This window comes from Hemitrygon akajei, chromosome 30 (assembly GCF_048418815.1).
Source record: "Hemitrygon akajei chromosome 30, sHemAka1.3, whole genome shotgun sequence".
Classification (NCBI taxonomy): Eukaryota; Metazoa; Chordata; class Chondrichthyes; order Myliobatiformes; family Dasyatidae; genus Hemitrygon; species Hemitrygon akajei.
Window position 1 is genome coordinate 43,810,499 of NC_133153.1, and position 16,511 is coordinate 43,827,009.

The 16,511-nt window shown below is 43.0% G+C and overlaps 1 protein-coding gene across 4 annotated transcripts in view; it reads left to right on the plus strand.

The window, feature by feature from the left end:
* trpm7 (transient receptor potential cation channel, subfamily M, member 7) overlaps positions 1–11,010 on the plus strand; it is a 158,943-nt gene extending 147,933 nt beyond the window's left edge. For all 4 annotated transcript variants that reach the window (XM_073032774.1, XM_073032776.1, XM_073032777.1 and 1 more), the window contains 5 exons: positions 3,638–3,720; positions 4,632–4,837; positions 6,616–6,667; positions 7,946–8,052; positions 9,827–11,010. In XM_073032774.1, the coding sequence (XP_072888875.1) occupies positions 3,638–3,720; positions 4,632–4,837; positions 6,616–6,667; positions 7,946–8,052; positions 9,827–9,948 (570 nt within the window). In that variant the 3' untranslated portion in view covers positions 9,949–11,010. The remainder of the gene's footprint in view (positions 1–3,637; positions 3,721–4,631; positions 4,838–6,615; positions 6,668–7,945; positions 8,053–9,826) is intronic.
* The last annotated feature ends 5,501 nt before the right edge of the window (positions 11,011–16,511 follow it).

The following is a 16,511-nucleotide window of genomic DNA, read 5'->3' on the forward strand; positions in this document are numbered from 1 at the left end:
TTATCCATAATTGACTGTAGCCTACTCAGCGCCCTTCGCTCAGCTACCGATGTTAAACTCTCCAGTACTTTGCCCACGACAGAGCCCACCTTCCTTACCAGCTTATTAAGACGTGAGGCGTCCCTCTTCTTAATGCTTCCTCCCCAACACGCCACCACAAAGAAGAGGGCGCTCTCCACAACTGACCTATAGAACATCTTCAGCATCTCACTACAGACATTGAATGACGCCAATCTTCTTAGGAAGTACATTCGACTCTGTGCCTTCCTGCACAAGGCATCTGTGTTGGCAGTCCAGTCTAGCTTCTCGTCTAACTACTCCCAGATACTTGTAGGTCTTAACCTGCTCCACACATTCTCCATTAATGATCACTGGCTCCATATGAGGCCTAGATCTCCTAAAGTCCACCACCATCTCCTTGGTCTTGGTGATATTGAGACGCAGGTAGTTTGAGTTGCACCATATCACAAAGTCCTGTATCAGTTTCCTATACTCCTCCTCCTGTCCATTCCTGACACACCCCACTATGGCCGTGTCATCAGCGAACTTCTGCACATGGCAGGACTTTGAGTTATATGGCAGGACTTTGAATTTTTTGAAGTAGTTACGAGGAATGTTGACGAGGGTAAGGCAGTGGATGTAGTCTATATGGACTTCAGCAAGGCCTTTGACAAAGTTCCACATGGAAGGTTAGTTAAGAAGGTTCAGTCGTTAGGTATTAGTGCTGGAGTAATAAAATGGATTCAACAGTGGCTAGATGGGAGATGCCAGAGAGTAGTGGTGGATAATTGTTTATCGGGATGGAGGCCGGTGACTAGCGGGGTGCCTCAGGGATCTGTTTTTGGGCCCAATGTTGTTTGTAATATACATAAATGATCTGGATGATGGGGTGGTAAATTGGATTAGTAAGTATGCTGATGATACTAAGGTAGGAGGTGTTGTGGATAATGAGGTGGGTTTTCAAAGCTTGCAGGGAGATTTATGCCGGTTAGAAGAATGGGCTGAACGTTGGCAGATGGAGTTTAATGCTGAGAAGTGTGAGGTTCTACATTTTGGCAGGAATAATCCAAATAGAACATACAGGGTAAATGGTAGGGCATTGAGGAATGCAGTGGAACAGAGAGATCTAGGAATAACAGTGCATAGTTCCCTGAAGGTGGAGTCTCATGTAGATAGGGTGGTGAAGAAGGCTTTTGGAACGCTGGCCTTTATAAATCAGAGCATTGAGTACAGAAGTTGGGATGTAATGTTAAAATTGTACAAGGCATTGGTAAGGCCAAATTTGGAATATTGTGTACAGTTCTGGTCACCGAATTATAGGAAAGATATCAATAAATTAGAGAGAGTGCAGAGACGATTTACTAGGATGTTACCAGGGTTTCAGCACTTAAGTTACAGAGAAAGGTTGAACAAGTTAGGTCTCTATTCATTGGAGCGTAGAAGGTTGAGGGGGGATTTGATCGAGGTATTTAAAATGTTGAGAGGGATAGATAGAGTTGACGTGAATAGGCTGTTTCCATTGAGAGTAGGGGAGATTCAAACGAGAGGACATGATTTGAGAGTTAGGGGGCAAAAGTTTAAGGGAAACACGAGGGGGTATTTCTTTACTCAGAGAGTGATAGCTGTGTGGAATGAGCTTCCTGTAGAAGTAGTAGAGGCCAGATCAGTTGTGTCATTTAAGGTAAAATTGGATAGGTATATGGATAGGAAAGGAGTGGAGGGTTATGGGCTGAGTGCGGGTAGGTGGGACTAGGTGAGATTAAGAGTTCGGCACGGACTAGGAGGGCCGGAATGGCCTGTTTCCGTGCTGTGATTGTTATATGGTTATATGGTTATATTGGAAGTCTGATGTGTACAGGGTGAACAGGACCGGAGAGAGTACGGTTCCCTGCGGCGCCCCTGTGCTGCTGACCACCGTGTCAGACCTACAGTCTCCCAACCGCACATACTGAGGTCTATCTGTCAAGTAGTCCACTATCCAATCCACCATGTGAGAGTCTACTCCCATCTCCGTTAGTTTGTGCCTTAAGATCTTGGGCTGGATGGTGTTAAAGGCACTAGAGAAGTCAAGGAATGTAATCCTCACAGCACAACTGACCCCCTCTAGGTGAGAGAGTGATTTGTGCAGCAAATACGTGATAGCATCCTCCACTCCCACCTTCTCCTTATACGCAATATACGTACGATATTATACGTATAGTTGGCCTGCTGTTTTGAACAGAGAAGTGACACATGGATCAGTCCAGACAGGTGAGGCGACACTTTTTTGCATTGTGGAGGCTCAACAGGATTAAACGTTTGAAACTGGGAAAGTACTGTAAGGCAGTGAGGAATGGAAGGATGTCCATAGATCCTCAAAGAAAGCTCACCAAGATGATTTAAAAGGTGTATATTTTCATACACCTCCGGGTGTTCCGGTTACCTCCCACATCCCAAAAACCGTACAGGTTAGTCACATGGGTGCAATTGGGTGACACTGGCTCGTTCAGCCGGAAGGGTCTGTATCCCTAAATAAAATAAAACTCATTTTTAGGCTTACTAGTTACATAATATTTTGATAGTCTTTTTCTAGAAACTGAAGTTGCTCTGCTCATTCCTAAAATCCAGTTTTCTGGATATTTTGTACCAGTAGATGGGAATTGCTCAGCCAGTGATTATGTCACAGATAACGAAAAATCATCCATTCAGGTTTCGTTAGTGGATGTGGCTTATTTGTGTTAGTACTCGATAAAACTGGATTGCTCTATACTTGTAGAATATTTCCTAATGGGTTTTCTGCATAGTAAAACACATTATGCCTCTGACTGGCCCCTGTTGGTGATATCATGCAGTGCTACCACATATATAGTTAGGGTGCCTAAGTCTTCAGAATCCGAATCAGATTTATTATCACTGGCATGTGACGTGAAATTTGTTAACTCAGCAGCAGCAGTTCAATACATACGATATATAGCAGAGAGAGAGAAAAATAAAACAATAAACAGGTAAATCAATTATGTATATTGAATAGATTTTTTTTAATGTGCAAAAAACAAATACTGTATATTTTTAAAAAGTGAGGTAGTGTCCAAAGTCTCAATGTCTGTTTAGGAATCAGATGGCAGAGGGGAAGAAGCTGTTCTGAATAACTGCAGAGTACTGTAGTAATTTTATGTATTGCACTGTACTGCTGCCGCAAAAAAATTAATGACTAAGTTGTGATAAACTTCATTCTGATATGGGTCTCTGTTGTGGAGTGGGAACGGGACAAGGAGTGGGGAATCATGGTTAGGAAAATGGAGAGGGGAGGGAATGGGAAGCACGGGAAAGACATTCTGTAATAATCAATACATCAATTGTTTTGAATCAACTGACCTTGCCTGGTGTCTCGGGGCCACCCGTCTCTCTCTTCCCACCCCCACCTCCAGCCCTGGCACACTCTGCCACTGTCTCGCACCTCTCCCACAGTGCTCCACCCTCGCCATTCCCAACACTGTTTGCTCTCAAACTCACGTTCCACTCTGTTGACAAATACAGTACTATGCAAAATTCTTAGGATAATTGTATAGATATGAGAGACTTTTGCACATTACTGTATATTTCAGATGGTGCCTGACAGATCTTCCTGTAAGCTTTACCACCAGTCTCTTGTTTCTAGGAGATCCAACAGCAGAGAGCTGCACAGAAACTCGCTTTTGCCTTCAACCAAATGAAACCAAAGACCATTCCCTACTCTCCAAGGTCAGTCACTATCTACAGTCTCTACTCTTTTTAAAAAAAAAAAACATAAATAAAGTACATCTTTACGCAGTTTTTTCCAACTTGTTAAAAATTCCATTCTCCAAACTTCTAATGATAAAGAAGTTTGTAAAGTCTGCTGTGTCTCAGTATTGCTGGGAGAGCAGCATGTTGATGTAACTGTTCCCACATTCTGGAGCCATTAGTAATATGTACAGAAGGATACAGCAGAATGATTTTACAACACTCTCTGCATTCCCAGTCCCTCACTACCTGTATCCTTGTGCAATATCACTGCATGGATTTTGTTTTGAAGAACTTTGAGCTTATTGTTATGCTGAATAAAACACTGTAGGCTGTGCACAGTTGTCATGAACATGGAATCGCCATCTAACTTTGTTACTGAGGAACAGCGCTGTTGGCAGCCTAACAGGTAGTTTCTAATGTGGTTTACCAACAGAAGTGGTGTCCTTGCAAGCACTCACCAGCTTTACCCATCCCAGTGTCATTTAGAAGATTAGTTTACTTTTTATGCTTCAGGATGGAAACAATACTAGAGATTTTGTTCACAGTAAGGAATGGAATTATTAAGAAGCCATTCAGTCCTTGTGGCTACACTGCTGGTCATTGAGGCTGTTCTTGGATGCAGAAACACCTGTATCCCTTCATTTTGGTTCTTAAAAAAGCTGTTAATTTGCTCTTGAAAGAAAGCTGCTCCTATTTAGAAAGTTGGGATTCTTCTAGTTCAAACTTTTGAAATAACTGTAGTGTGTGTTTAAGCATCACCTTTACATTAACAAAATGCTTCCAGGAGCTTAAGGATGATGGTATGTTTGATTATCCTTACTAGAACACTAATAATTTTTTGGTTAGTTCCAACGATATTGCTGAATTAAAGTCTGATTTAACCTCAGGTTCCTGGAAGTGTTCCTTCTGTATTGTCATTCAGCAAGCCAGTGGTTTGCGATTGAAGAATGTATGAGTGGTGAGTTCCGCAAATTTAATCACAACAGTGGTGATGAGATCCGTCCAAACAACATGCTGGAGGAGACCATGCTTGCCTTTAGTCACTGGACTTATGAATATACTAGAGGTGAACTATTGGTTCTGGACTTGCAGGGTGAGTACATGCTGGCTTTCCTTTGTTAGAGTGAAGTTTTTAGTGGAATAAAGAAGAGAATCTCCCCAGAACAGGCCCTTCTGCCCACTGTGTCCATTCCAACCATGATGCCAATTTAAATGCTCTATTTGCCTGCATATGGTCTGGACTCCAACATTCCTTGCGTAGTCACGTGCCTGTCGAAAAACCTCTTATGTGCTGTCGACCCCGTCCCTTGCAGTTCTGAATGGCCTGTTTCTGTGTTGCGTCATTGGGAGTCAAGATGCAGGGAATTAATAGCAGTGAGCATGGAATTGATTGCTGTGGTGGGAGGTAGCATGGACTCAATAGATTGAATGGCCTTTTGTGTATAATGCAAGGTATGCTGCTTGGGCAGAATCTGAAGGAACACTGGTGCTCTCTTGCGCGCACTCTACATTGAGTAGAGGCAGGAGAATTACTCATGGCTGATCCTCACTCTGTCATTTTCCTACACCAGTCCAATATCCCTTGGGTTCCTTAATATCCAAAATCTCTCTCGGAAGCTGCCCCACATCCGTGTTTACAGCACTTCTGCCCTCTTTCATAGTCCTGGCACCTGTAGTCCTTTATTAGGGTTCACCTTTGGGCACAGAAAAGTAAAGTTCAGTAAATAATTAGAACACAGTGTACTAGTTTAGTTGTCTGAATATTGACAAGCAGATGATTGCTGTAAATATTGGAACCAAGTTGTTAAATTATGTACAAAGGGAGCTACAGTGATGTGGACAAACCACAGAAACCTTTGCTGATGCATAGGGGGAATATACTTTGGTGAGGAGGAGCAACTGAATGAATACCAAGGACAGCTCTAGATGAAAGCAGGAAGAACAGCATGTTACAACATCCAAAGTGCCCTTCTAGTCACAGTGGTGATAGACACACGTCAGAACCATAAACTGCAGCAGGGTGAATGTGAGCACCAGCATTTTGTCTGCAGAACAACAGTAATTCCTCTACCCCCCCCCCCCCCAAATCAAGGATGGTACTCTACCCACTGTGTTCATACAGCAAGTTGTTGCTCCACATCCTAGGATCTGCACTCCCTAAAGCAGGAGTGTGCATCTTCTCCCTTCCTTTCTAGTGCTGATAAATGGTTCTGTCTGAAACATTGACAGTGTTTCTTTCCATAGAAGCTGCCTGACCTGCTGAGTTCCTGTGGCATTTTGTATGTGTTACCCAGAGATCAACACTGATGTATTGATCTAGTGACACGTGCACTACATTGGTAGTCACTTACCTAAAACTTCATTGCCCACTGAGATCCAACACTGCTTTACCTTTCCCGGCCATCTGGCTTCACCCATCAGCTAGCTAGATCTCGTTTCTTTCCCCCACTTTTTTATTCTGGCCCCTTCCCCTTTCCTGTCCTAATGAAGGGACTTGGCCCAAAAAGTTGACTGTTTATTCCTTTCTATAGGTGCTGCTTGACCTGCTGAGTTTTTCCAGCATTTTGTGTGTATGAGTGTGTTGCCCTGGATTTCCGGTATCTGCATCTTGTGTTCTTTCATCAGTGCAGTCTTGCTCTGGTTTGGAGGTTTGATGGAAAAGCAGGAAATGCTGGTAACCTAAAGCCAGTGGGCAAGTCTGTGGAAATATAAATAGTTCTTGTATTTCCTGTGCCTTCTCATCCGATGAAAGGGTGTTGGATATGAAACATAAACTCAGTTTCTCTCTGCAGATACTGCCTGAGCTGCTGAGTAGTGCCTGCATTTGCAGGGACTTTATATTTATGTATCTTTTTACATTTCCTTTTGTAGGTGTTGGGGAGAACCTAACTGATCCTTCAGTAATAAAGTCTGAGGAGAAGCAGTAAGTATTAGTTTGAATGTGATGTGCCTCCTTCCTTGGTGAGAACTTTTCAATTCAGAATGTCTACACCAACTATCTTCAACACTGCCTTAGCTTTTTCTAATTCTTAGCAAGAAGGTTCTCTGACTTATGGATTGGACTGCAGACTCTTTATTTTTTATATTCATATTTTCACCTGTTCTTCCTTATTGCAGTCTGACACAATTTGTTTGGTTTTTTTGTGTGGTTGTTGGGAGAGTGGGGCTTAGAGGCTGCAGGAGAGATTTACTGTAATTGCAGAGATACTAAGATATAGAAATTTACCTCTTTCACACTGTTTCGACATTCACTATGTTGTAACTGATATGTAATCCCGCTCCATTAACCAGTCATTCAGCATACTTTACTTCCTGAGGCCCTCCGTTGATCAGAGTCAACCATGGAATATTGTGTCCTAGCTCTTTACGTGATAGGCAAGCCAGGGCAAGACAATATGGAGAGTAAGTCATTGCCCGTGTAGCAGGCACCCCCTCTCCATGCAGATGAATCCAGAAGAATGGCAGACCAATACAGTTTGGCACCAGCAGCTTCGTAGGAGTTGCCAGTCAGCATCAAACTCAATGTAGGACTGCCTTAGGGACTCCACAACTGGGTTTTTATTGGGGTTTACTCCCAAAGCCTTCCCTCGTAGTAGGTACGGCCACAAGGCAGCAGAGATTTGAGATCAGAGTTTTCCTTCTATATGAGCTGCCAACCATAACTGACGAGCCCTATCTGCCCAAAGTGACTGGTTTTAAGGTGCCAGTAACCCACCTTTGCCCCATCTCCTGTCAGTAGAAACGGTTCTACCAAGCTTAGTATCTAAGGCACCTTTGAAGGCCAGGACTTGGACTTGGTTGTCAGAGGCTATTTGAGGTTCATGCCATTGGGAGCATTTAATAGGTTAACAACTGATAGACCCTCAATTGGAATTTCAAATCTCAGCCACTGAACTTCACATCTGAACAGCTTGGCTCCTAATGTCAGGTGGTTGCCAAGTTGTTAGATTCAAATGTCAGAATAGTTCCTCCATCTATCTTTGTAGCTTCATTCTCTATTTCATACTACAGTATTCCATGGATCTAGGTGTATCTTGTCATAGGGTGCACAGCAAGGAGAAAGAGGGAGATTGTGCCATTTGATAGAGGCCATGGTTTGGAGAGGAGGTGAGGCTGAAGACAGGCTATCATTCAGCAATATTAGCTGCATCCTGTGATAGATCCTCAAACACTGCTGTGTCCAAACTTGTATTTCTTCCAGGTCGCATGACATGGTATTTGGACCTGCCAATTTAGGAGAAGATGCAGTTAAAAATTTTCGATCAAAACACCATTGTAATTCTTGCTGTGGGAGACTGAAACTTCCTGGTAAGATTTTCTCATTGCTTTCCTTGCTCTTTGCTCCCCTGATGTTGGTGACTTCAGTCCATGGTCTATCATCAGTCTGTGAATTTTTGCATCATGGACCTTGTGTACAGCTCGGGTGCGAGCTTGTGTTACTGTGGGCGAGCTGAAACCTCTGGGTTTTGACTGATTTAACAAATTGAAGGACTGAGTTTGAATGCCAAACTGGATGGCCTATTGCTTCAGTTCACTTGTGATGAAAGCCATTCAGTGGTATACAGCCTTAAATAAGTGAAGATAACTCGATCTGACACAGGAACTTAGTCAAGATACCCAAATGTTTTTCTTGCAGGGTTATCTTGCTTTTCCCCACTCTTTCCCTCTCCTGTAGGGACCTTGCTGGCCTCATGAACAGTGCTTCTTAATGGTCCACCAACCAAGTCCATGCTACATTCAAAGAGAAAGATCATTTAATAACCTCTACCCCCTTAACTCTGTTCAATTTATTCCCAAACCCTATTCTATGCTCAGTTTTCATTAACGATGTGCACACCTCCAGCTTTTCACTGTTCTGGGTCATTCCTGCTTCCTCCCAACACCTGCCTGTTTGAATCCTTCCAGTAACTGTCCATAACACCACAATGCGAGGCCTCTATGGTCCATCCTTCTCCCTGTCTGGTTTGGTCAGAACTGGTATGTGAGTGTGGGTATGGATGAGGTTACTAAAACAGATTTGAGGATCATATGCCAGTCTGCCACTGAGTGATATTGAGACAGTCAGAGTTGTACCTTGTATCTGTGTAGCCTCCAAACATTGTGACAGCTTGTCCCATGTCCTGTCTGCAGAAATACATACCCTTCAGGTTACCTTTAGATCTTTTCTCTGTTCACCTTTAACCTATGATCTCCCCTACCCTGTGGGAGAGACAGACACTATCTCACTGACTTGTAGTAATTTTTATTTCTTGCAAAACAGCAAATGTGACAGCATGTCAGTGATAATAAATCTGATTTTGATCTTATCTAAATCCCTTGTGATTTTATACACATCTGTAAGGTCACCCCCTCAGCAGCCTTCACTCCAGCAAAAACAGTTCTGACCTGTCCAGTCTTTTGTAACTCAAACCCTCCAGTATTTATAACATCGTTCGCCTAATGACATCACTTTAGTGTAGTGACCAGAAGTGCACAGAGCACTCTGTGTGATCTTACTAATGTCCTGGACATTTGTAGAGTGAGGTCCTATCTCCAACAGATAATTTGAGAATTTCAGACATTAGTGAGTCATTCTGCAGGAATTGTTGAAGTCAGGGTGGGGAGCTAGGCTGGGGGTGGAGAAGCAGTGAGTCTCAGACCTGAAACACATTTGCCCTGTTGAGATCTTCCAACACATTTTGTTTTTATTTCTGGTTTTTGGCATCTTCAGATATTTTATGAGCTTTAAGGATGGGAATGATGCCTCCATAACCTCTGAGTTCCAATGTTTTCAGGCACCTCGTGGGGTTTAGGATGTCTGATATATCAAACACTAGGATAGAATTGTAATGTGAGGTGTGACAGACCATTGAGCTTCATGTATGAGGAATTCCCCTTCACTCTAAGAATCTGTTGGCAGATAGACTTCAATACATACCACTGAAATACTGAGTTAGTCTGCCTTTTGGTAAATCTCCCTGAGCAGAGAGTAGGGTAAACTGGCTGCTCAGTCTTTCTCCTGGGTGGTGGTAATAGGATGTGCTTTGTTTGGATAATTCTTGGTGCTGCACTTAACATGTACCATCTTGTTCTCTCTATTTAGATATCAAACGGAATGATTATACCCCAGACAAAGTGGCTCTGTCTCAAGATGATGTGGAAGTTGCAATCCAGGCTGGCAGCGGTACCAAAGATATACGGAACTCGATACATTTAATGATTTAGCCACAGAATGGTACAGAGACTATCTCCCCACGGCACAAACTTGAAATTGCCTGAAGTCGTCTTTGCCACTCAGTCAGAGGAATGGCAGAGTTTATGCAAAAGGCTTCCTAAATCCAATCATTTGTTGAAACAAGCAAAGGGTAAAGAATGGTGGGACTTTCCAAAATCTCACCAGATGCAGTGTCAGTGCCCTCGAAATGTAACTGGCTATTTTATTGTTGTGAAATATCACATTAGAGCAAGCAACAGTGCTGTTAATGAACTGAAATGATCTATTAGCAGGAAATGCAATTCTCTACAGAGCAATCTACGTTGGAAACAAGCAGAATTGGTGTAAAGGTTTTAAACAAAGCTAAACGTCCAGTTTTAAATGTTCACGTTTTAACCATTTTAATCAATTTATTAAATAAAGCCATTTAAATTGGTACAAGCTTAACTGTACCAAGATGCAAATAATATTTAAACTACAAATTACCTAGAAGAGAAATCCTCTAAAATGTGAAGTCAAATTTAGTCTGACAAAATCTGTCAGGTTTTAATGAGTCTATCAACTACACTAACACAATGCAAGAATTGTTTAGTCAGCACAGGTAAAAGAATGTTCTGGTAGTCTGATTTTAATGAATTTCAGGTGTATAGATGCCTTGGTGTAATGCTAGAATTTGTGGTACATGCAGATTGAATTTAAAAGGAAGTATTGAAATCCTTGTACATATGGTAATGGGCAGAATGCAATCTATTTTATGCAAATAATGAGACCTGAATTGGTTGAATTGTCAGCACGATGAAGCCACATATCTACCGTAAAATATTTATGTAAATGGTAGCATTGTGGCATCTTTTCTATGTTACAAAGAGGTACTATTGTCATTTTTAAACAAGGGTGTTTATATGAAGAGCTGTATAATTTTTAATCTAATAGATGTATCTTATAGATACTGTATGTAAGGCACGAACACAACAGTGGTTTTACAGAGGTTGAACAGTAAAAGCAAAGAACTAATGGGATCATTGCTGCAGAAATTTTGTACATCATTTAATCTAATAAAAGATTTTTTTGAAGTCTTGTCCTGGTACCCTGCAATCTCTAATGGAAAGTCTGCTTCCAGATCTGTAATGGCTTAGATGCCAGCATAACCTGGTTATTGATCCAGAGATACCAGTTTCAAGCAAGAGAAAATGTGCAGAAGCTGGAAATCCAAGCAATACACACAAAATGCTGGGGGAACTCAGCAGGCCAAGCAGCATCTACGGAAAAGATTTCAGTCGACGTTTCTGGCCAAAACCCTTCGGCAAGACTGGAGAAAAAAGCTGAGGAATAGATTTAAAAGGTGGGGGGAGGGGAGAGAGAAACTCAAGGTGATAGGTGAAGCTTCTTCGGGCTGAGCCTCCAAGCTGATGGCATGAACATAGATTTCTCAAATTTCTGGTAATGCCCCACCCCCCACATCAGTCCCCATCTCCTTTTCCCTCTCTCACCTTATCATCTTGTCTGGCCGTTGCCTCCCTCCTTGCCTCTTTTCTTTCTTCCATGGCCTTCTGTCCTCGCCTATGAGATTCGCCCTTCTCCAACCCTGTATCCCTTTCACCAATCAACTTCGCAGCTCTTTACTTCATCCCTCCCCTCCCAGTTTCATCTATCACCTTGTGTTTCTCTCTCTTCACCTTTTAAATCTTCTCATCTTTTTTTTCCCTCCAGTTTCTGCCTGAAACATCGACTGTACATTTTTCCATAGATGCTTCCTGGCCTGATGAGTTCTTCCAGCATTTTGTGTATGTTGTTTGGATACCAGTTTCAAACTCAACATAGAACTTCGTGGCAGTTTTACAGAGTTGAACTGTTACCAATCACTGAGTGGGATTCCTAAGAAGGGATGAATAAAAATAACACAAACGCAAGCAGAGCGGCCATTGTGTGAATAGGCCAGTGTTTGGAGTAGCTTTGGTTCATCAGACTTGGGCAAGGTAGGTATCCAGTAAGTTCCCCTTTTTCTTATTTCTTCAATCCTCATCTGTTAGGGCATAGTAGTGCAGTGAGAATGGCTCCAGGGCAGTGTTTTGTTCTGTGTGTGAAATTGGGAATTCTGGGAGACCTCCAGTCTCCTGGATAACCACATCTGCACCAAGCTGCAGCTTCTCAAGAGAATGTGTTGAACTAGAGCTGCAATTCAATGACCTTTAGCTCATCAGGAGAACGTGGAGGTGACAGATGGAAGCTACAAGGAAATGGTCACCCCTAGGTTGCAGGAGGCGGGTATCTGGGTGACTGCCAGGAGAAGGAAGAGAAGTAGGCAGCCAGTGCAGAGTACCCCTGTGACCATTTCCCTCAATATACCACTTTGGATACTGTTGAGGGGGATGACCTACTGGCGGGAGCCACAGTGACCAGGTCTCGGGCACTGAGTCTGGTGCAGTAGCTCAAAAGAGCAGAGAGGTGAAGAGGATTGCAGTGGTTATCAAAGATTCTGTTGTCAGGGGAACAGATGAGATGGAGGCATCTAAATAGAAACAGAAAACCTACAGTACAATACAGGCCCTTCAGCCCACAAAGTTGTGCAGAACATGTCCCTACCTTAGAAATTACTAGGCTTACCTATAGCCTTCATTTTACTAAGCTCCATGTTACTTATCTAAAAGACCCTATCGTATCTGCCTTCACCACCATTGCTGGCAGCCCATTCCACACACCCACCACTCTCTGAGTAAAAAACTTACCCCTGACATCTCCTCTGTCCCTACTCCCCAGCACCTTAAACCTGTGTGCACTTGTGTTAGCCATTTCAGCCCTGGGAAAAAGCCTCTGACTAACCACACGATCAATGCCTCTCATCATCTTGTACACCTCTTATCAGGTCACCTCTCATCCTCCTTCGCTCCAAGAAGAAAAGGCCGAGTTCACTCAACCTATTCTCATAAGGCATGCTCCCCAATCCAGGCAACATCCTTGTAAATCTCCTCTGGTACATTGCCTCCCAGGTGTCAAGATCAGGGATATCTCACATTGAGTCCATAGCACCCTAAAAAGGGAAGGTGATAGCCAGAAGTCTTGGTATATATTGGCATGAATCACGTAGGTATGAAAGATGTGAGGTTCTGAAGAGAGATTTGGGGGATCTAGGTAGAAAGCTGAAAAGAACTCGAGGTAATTTCTGGATCGCTACCTGTGCAACTCACCAGCAAAATTAGGATGGTTTGGCAGATAAATGCAAGGCTGACAAATTGGTTCAAGGGGCAGAGTTTCAGATTTATGGATCATTGGGATCTTTTTTGGGGAGGGTATCAGGGATGTGTTACAACTGAACATGAGGGGGACCAATATCCTTGCAGACAGATTTGCTAGAGCTGTTCATGAGGGTTTAAACTAATGTGGCAGGGAGATGGGAACTGGAGTGATCGTGCTGAGGATGAGGTCAAACAAGGAAATCTGCAGACGCTGTAAATTCAAACACACACAAAATGCTGGTGGAACACAGCAGGCCAGGCAGCATCTATAAGGAGAAGCACTCCTGACGAAGGGTCTCGGCCAGAAACGTCGACAGTGCTTCTCCTTATAGATGCTGCCTGGCCTACTGTGTTCCATCAGCATTTTGTGTGTGTTGTCTGAGGATAAGGTAGCTGGTTTACAAACATCTGCTAACAGGAGAGGCTGATGATAGGACAAAATCTCAGTCAACAGGATGAGTTGCAATGTAAATGGTGTACAGATTTGAAAAGTGAATACAGTACTGGAGGTGTATTTGAATGTGTGCAGTGTATGGAATAAGGTAGATGAATTTGTAGCATTTACAGATTGACGTGGCTGAAAGATTATATGTTGAGAAAGTAGAGAGAAAATTTACAAGGATGCTGCTTGGTCTGGAGGACTTGAGTTTTATGGGAAGATTGATAAGGTTAGGTCTTTATTCCTTGGAATAGGGGAGAGTTGATACAGGTATACAAAATTATGAGGGATGTAGATCGGGTAAAGGCAAGCTGGCTTTTTCGACTGAGGTTGGGTTAGACTATAACTAGAGGTCTTGGGTTAAGGGTGAAAGGTGAGAAGTTTAAAGAGAACATGAGGGGAACTTCTTCACTCAGAGTTGTGAGTGTGGAATGAGCTGCCAGCACAAGTAGTGTGTGCAGGCTCAATTTCAACATGTAAGAGAAGGTTGGATAGATACATGGATGGAAGGGGTATGGAGTCCCAGTGCAGGTCGATGGGAGTAGGCAGTTTAAATGGTAGAGCATGGACTAGATGGGCTGAAGGACCATTCCTCTGTGCTGTATTTTTCCATGACTAACAAGATCTCCATCTGCTATGGCCATATGACAGAGGAGCAGAATTAGACCATTCAGCCCATTAGAATCTGCTCCATCATTTGATCATGGCTAATTAATTCCCCTCAACCACATTCTCCAGCCTTCTACCATAACATTGGATGCTTATCCTCTCTACACCCACTCTATATAGGTCTTTCAATGTTCAATAGGAAGAATGGGGGGTATGAGAGGAATCTATTGAAACCTAAACTCCAGTGAATACATGCCCAGGCCCATTTAACTCCTAATCTGATAAACCCTTCATTCTGGGAATCATTTTTGTGCATCTCTGTTGAACACTCTCCAATGTCAACACACCCTTTCTTACATAAGGGGCCCAAAACTGCTCACAAGAACCCCAAGTGAGACCTCACCAGTGATTTATAAAGCCTCAACATTACATCCTTGCTTTTATATTCTAGTTCTCTTGAAATGAACGGTAATATCGCATTTGCCTTCCTCACCACTGATTCAACTTTCAAGTTCACCTTTTGGGAATCCTGCACCTGGACTCCCAAATCCCTTTCCAGTTCAGATTTTTGAATATTTTGTCTGTTTAGGGAAAAAAATCCTTTTATTTCTTCTACCATAGTACATGACCATACACTTCCTGACACTGTTTTCCATTTGCCACTTCTTTGCCCATACTCCAAACCAGTTAAAATCCTTCCTAGCCACCCTGCTTCTTCAAATCTACTTGCCACTCCACCTACCTTTGTATAGTCTGAAAACTTGCCCACAAAGCTATCAATTCCATCATCTAAATCAACAACATAAAAAGTGGTCACAATACCAACCCCTGCGGAACACTAATAGTCACTTCATTCCCACTCTGTCTCCTGCCAATCAACCAATGCTCTATTCATACTAATATCTTCCAAGTCAAGTCACTTTTTATTGCCATTTCGACCATAACTGCTGGTACAGTACACAGTAAAATCAAGACAACGTTTTTCAGGACCATGGTGCTACATGAAACAATACACTGAATCTGCACTGAACTATGTAAAACAACACAAAAACTACACTAGACTACAGACCTACATACAGGACTGCATAAAGTGCACAAGACAGTGCAGGCATTACAATAAATAATAAGACAATAGGCACAGTAGAGGGCAGTAGGTTGGTGTCAGTCCAGGCTCTGGGTATTGAGGCGTCTGATAGGTTGGGGGAAGAAACTGTTACATGGTCTGGTCGTGAGAGCCCGAATACTTCAGTGCCTTTTCCCAGATGGCAGGAGGGAGAAGAGTTTGTCTGAGATATGGGGCCCAAAACTGTTGACAATACTTCAAGTACCGCCTGACTAGTGTCTTAAAAAGCTTAAGCATTATCTACTTGCTTTTATACTCTATTCCCCTCAACTTTTTTATGTCTTCCCTGTAGGTAGGTGACCAAAAAGCCTCACCAACGTCTTGTACAACTTCAGCATGATATCCCAAGTCTTCAGTAAACCCAGAAATAAGAAGCAGTATCAGTGTTGGTGAGTGTGAAACTGCCAAGAGTGGAACTGAAACAGTCAATCTGCTGTTGGTAGTAGTAGTGAGGTTGGTCCAGGTGTGATAAGGGTCAGGAACAGGATCTGGGGTTCCTACAGTCCTTGATGCCCAGAGACTGATGAGAAGTCATTGCCCTCTACCATTAAAGTCCTCCTCGTGAAGTTACTCCTATTAGAGGATGCTATAGTAGCCTAGAGGTGAGCATAACCCTGTTACAGCAGCAGCAACCCAGGTTCAATTCCTGGCATTCTGTAAGGAGTTTGTACGTTTTCCCTGTGAGCGCATGGGTTGCCACCCACACTTCAGAGATGTGTGGGTTAGTTAGTTGATTAGCCTCATGGGTGTAGTTAGGTCTCAAGGACCTGTTATCATGCTGTGTCTAAGTCAATTGTTGGGTGAGAAGGGTCAATAAGGACCAAGTGACAATGAGTGCGTTTGGAATTTGGAGAAAGAAGGCTGAGAATCGGAGTAGGAGTGCGGCGGGAGCCATTTTGATTTTTTTCTTCTCATCAGAGTTAAGAGAGGCAATTCTGTGGACGCAGTCAGGAGACCCGGATGGTAGTTTGCTTCCCTGGTGCCAGGGTCCAGGATGTTTCTGATCACGTCCAAGATATCCTGAAGTGGGAGGGTGAGGAGCTTAGAGGTACATATAGGTACATATAGGTACCAATGACATAGGCAGGAAAAGGGAAGAGGTCCTGAAAGGAGAATATAGAGAGATAGGAAGGGAGTTGAGAAGAAGGACTGCAAAGATAGTAATCTCGG